Source organism: Mandrillus leucophaeus, unplaced genomic scaffold (genome assembly GCF_000951045.1).
Source record: "Mandrillus leucophaeus isolate KB7577 unplaced genomic scaffold, Mleu.le_1.0 Scaffold416, whole genome shotgun sequence".
NCBI lineage: Eukaryota > Metazoa > Chordata > Mammalia > Primates > Cercopithecidae > Mandrillus > Mandrillus leucophaeus.
This window is the reverse complement of record NW_012104432.1, coordinates 1188797-1191917: the sequence shown is the minus strand read 5'-3', so window position 1 is coordinate 1191917 and position 3121 is coordinate 1188797. Positions and strand designations below refer to the sequence as shown.

Here is a 3121-nt window from a genome sequence, read left to right as displayed (position 1 = left end):
CATACTTAAGGCTACTGAGCTGTAAACTTAAAAATGGGTACTATGGTAAATTTTACATATATCACAATAAAAAAAAAGTACCAGGTATATTTTTAGTTTGAACCATGCAAAAGTGCTAATATTCAGCTACTTCTGCAGCATCATGTGATGACACTTGTACCCCTGAACACAAGCGGAGCCTCACAGGCATCAAGCTTGCTGGCGCACACACCCCTCCTGCTGAAACCCTCCGGCCCAACACAGGACGCCACTGATAGTGAAGACAGCTGCGCATCCATGAATCCGGAATTTTGAAAAACATAACTGAAACAGAGTACTGTGAATATATATTTTATTTAGTCACTTTTGTTTACAATTGAAACTCTGGGAATTCAAAATTAACATCCTTGCCTGTGAGCTTCTTATAGACACCAGAAAAAGTTTCAACCTACAAGAAAAGAAAGAATTCATCACAAAACTCTGAAATATACACTCAGCTTAAAACCTAATAGTTTCATGAAATTGTGCCCTGTATGGTCTTTCTCCTCAGCAACTAAGTACTGAGAAGGAATACGCACGACATGTCCGTAGCAGTCTTATAACCATGGACAAGCTCCTCTCCAATGTTGTGCGACAGGACTCTACACCAATGCACCGGGAAGCCACCAGGGGACCCCACCAGTCACCCACATGGTTATGTCCCCCCAAGACACTGATCTATCACCATCCACCCCTAACTCACCAAGAATATACAGCCTAACTAAAAGACTACAGAATGAGCCTACTTCCAAAAGGTACAGACAATTTCAAGTGTTCAATTCTTTAAATTCTCCATTTAAAACCTGACATATAATCCAAAGTAGAGCAGGCTGAAGTGCGGGTAAAAGAACTAGTCCTGAGTTTACTACAGTCATTGCTCTGGTGGCACATGGAGACTGGTTACTCTAAAATCTACTCTCGCTGTGGCTGAACCTGTCCATGATAAATGTCGACCTATTACCTTGTGTTCCACATTGTTCTGCTGTGCTTTGTCCAAATGAACCTTTATGAGCCGGCTGCCATCTAGTTTCACGCGGATTCTCTTGCCCACAATTTCGCTTGGGAAGACCAAGTCCTCAAGGATGGCATCATGCACAGCTGTCAGAGTACGGCTGAAAGAATAGTTAAAAAGGTAAGCAACACAGAATGCCTGCCCTCTGAACTCCAGAAGGCACCTCAAGTCAAAATGAAAATGTAAAACCCAGGTTCCTCAAGTCAAATTAACACTCATTTTCAAACAAGCTTGTTATATTTCACGTACCAAACTAAAGCCTTTGCCTACCTAGAATACGGTAATAGCTTATTGACTTATCTCAAAAGCTCAGTCAATTTTAAATGTTACTCTGGGGTAAATGACAAACTCACCAGCAGTAAGTGACCATCTCTAGGGAATGTGATTAGTGATGTCTTTTATACATCTTTATTTTCCCTTGCATCATTTCTCAACTAATTCACTACAATAACCTTAATACTCTCGCTCATCTATCTCCAAAACCACCCCCTTCCAATGTCAAGATAATCTTTCTAAAAAATTTATATGATCACATAATTTACATAAAACACTCTTCAAGAGCTCTCCTAGACCTCCAAGATATCTTCCAAACTCCTTGTTCTCTAGGATCAAATGAGGCAATCTTCCGCCCCCAGGCACTGTTCTATCACCAGCTCTAGGATAGCTGCCCCTCCCCGCACATGTAGGTCTTCAATTTCTAACCCATCAGCATCACGAAAAGTGCCAGTGGAATCTTGCTCCTCATCTGAGTATCACTATCAAGTTCAAAACCTACCTACCTGCCACTCAACAAATGAGAAGTTTCAATTAATTGCAAGCTTTTGGGGCAGCTACCATGTACCATGAGACATCAGGAGTAAGTCAAGAGACAGCTCTTTGTTTCGGCATTTATGGAGCTGCCTTGTATACGGTTATCTGTCTAGGTCTCACCCCACTGTAGCTAACAATGACACTATAGTCTACTCATTTGGATTTCCTATCTGGCAGTGCCCATATACACAGTTAACATCTTCTGGTGGCTCTCAATTTTACTCCCAACATCTTAATATTTCACAGCCACAAAGGGCAAAAACTTGAAGAAAGTCCATTTCCCAAAACCCTCATCACCTTTCAGAAAGCAAATCAAGACAAATGGATTGTTCACTGCGACTCATTCATTAAGCATATTCTTACAATACTAGAAAAGCACCCAAATATGGAAATTAGATTCCAAAGTTATCTACAAACTCTTAAAATGGGGAGCAAAGGAACAACTCAATCATCACAAACCACAGGGACTGGAGCGCTTCAGAGGAAAAACCCTGCTATACCCCAAAACTGTATCAATTTCAGCATTTAACCTGAGTTAGACAAAGACAACTCTACTGAATAGGGAAAACAAATCGGAAAGCAGGAAGCCGGACTGGAAAAAGTGGAATCACTATGACCTACCAGCTAGGCTTAGCGCGGACGAGGGAAGGCTTTCAACAAACTAGACCCCACTAGAAACACTGAAGCCACTGTCTGAGAAAATTTGGAAAACAGACGTTTGTACTGAGGGGGAATTAAAGCTATGGGTTTGAGGAACAGTCCTTTGGCTGTGTGGAAAGCAATGCGACTGTTTTTATACTCGTTTCCTAACTCAGGTTCTCAGAACTGAGTTTCCAAAACCCTCTTTAAGTGTCATGATTTAGGGAAAAAAAAAATCCTAACTTCTTATGCCGCTCTGTCCATAAAAGTTTTTCAAAGTACTAAGCCATAGAATTCAAGTTCTACAAAACCTGGCACCTACCTTTCCACAGACCACAGTTCAATACGATAACACGTTGCTAGATTCCCAACACTATTTCCTAGTGGTTTTCAAAACAAGGCTGAGTTTAAAAAAACAAAAGAAAACGCTGCCCACGGTAGCTCACACCTGTAAACCCAGCACTTTGGGAGGCCGAGGCAGGTGGATCACGAGGTCAGGAGATCGAGACCACCCCTGGCTAACATGGTGAAACCCCGTCTCTAATACAAAAAATTAGCCAGGCTTGGTGGTGGGCGCCTGTAGTCCCAGCTACTCGGGAGGCTGAGGCAGGAGAATGGCGTGAACCCGGGAGGTGGAGCTTG

General features: G+C 42.2%; 1 protein-coding gene across 6 annotated transcripts in view; it reads right to left on the bottom strand.

The window, feature by feature from the left end:
- Positions 1–314: 314 nt before the first annotated feature.
- Positions 315–3121, bottom strand: part of RPS7 (ribosomal protein S7) — a 12694-nt gene continuing 9887 nt past the window's right edge. For all 6 annotated transcript variants that reach the window (XM_011992678.1, XM_011992683.1, XM_011992681.1 and 3 more), the window contains exons 6-7: positions 980–1130; positions 315–427 (exon numbers count right to left, since the gene is read on the bottom strand). In XM_011992678.1, coding sequence (XP_011848068.1) covers positions 350–427; positions 980–1130 — 229 coding nt within the window. In that variant the 3' untranslated portion in view covers positions 315–349. The remainder of the gene's footprint in view (positions 428–979; positions 1131–3121) is intronic.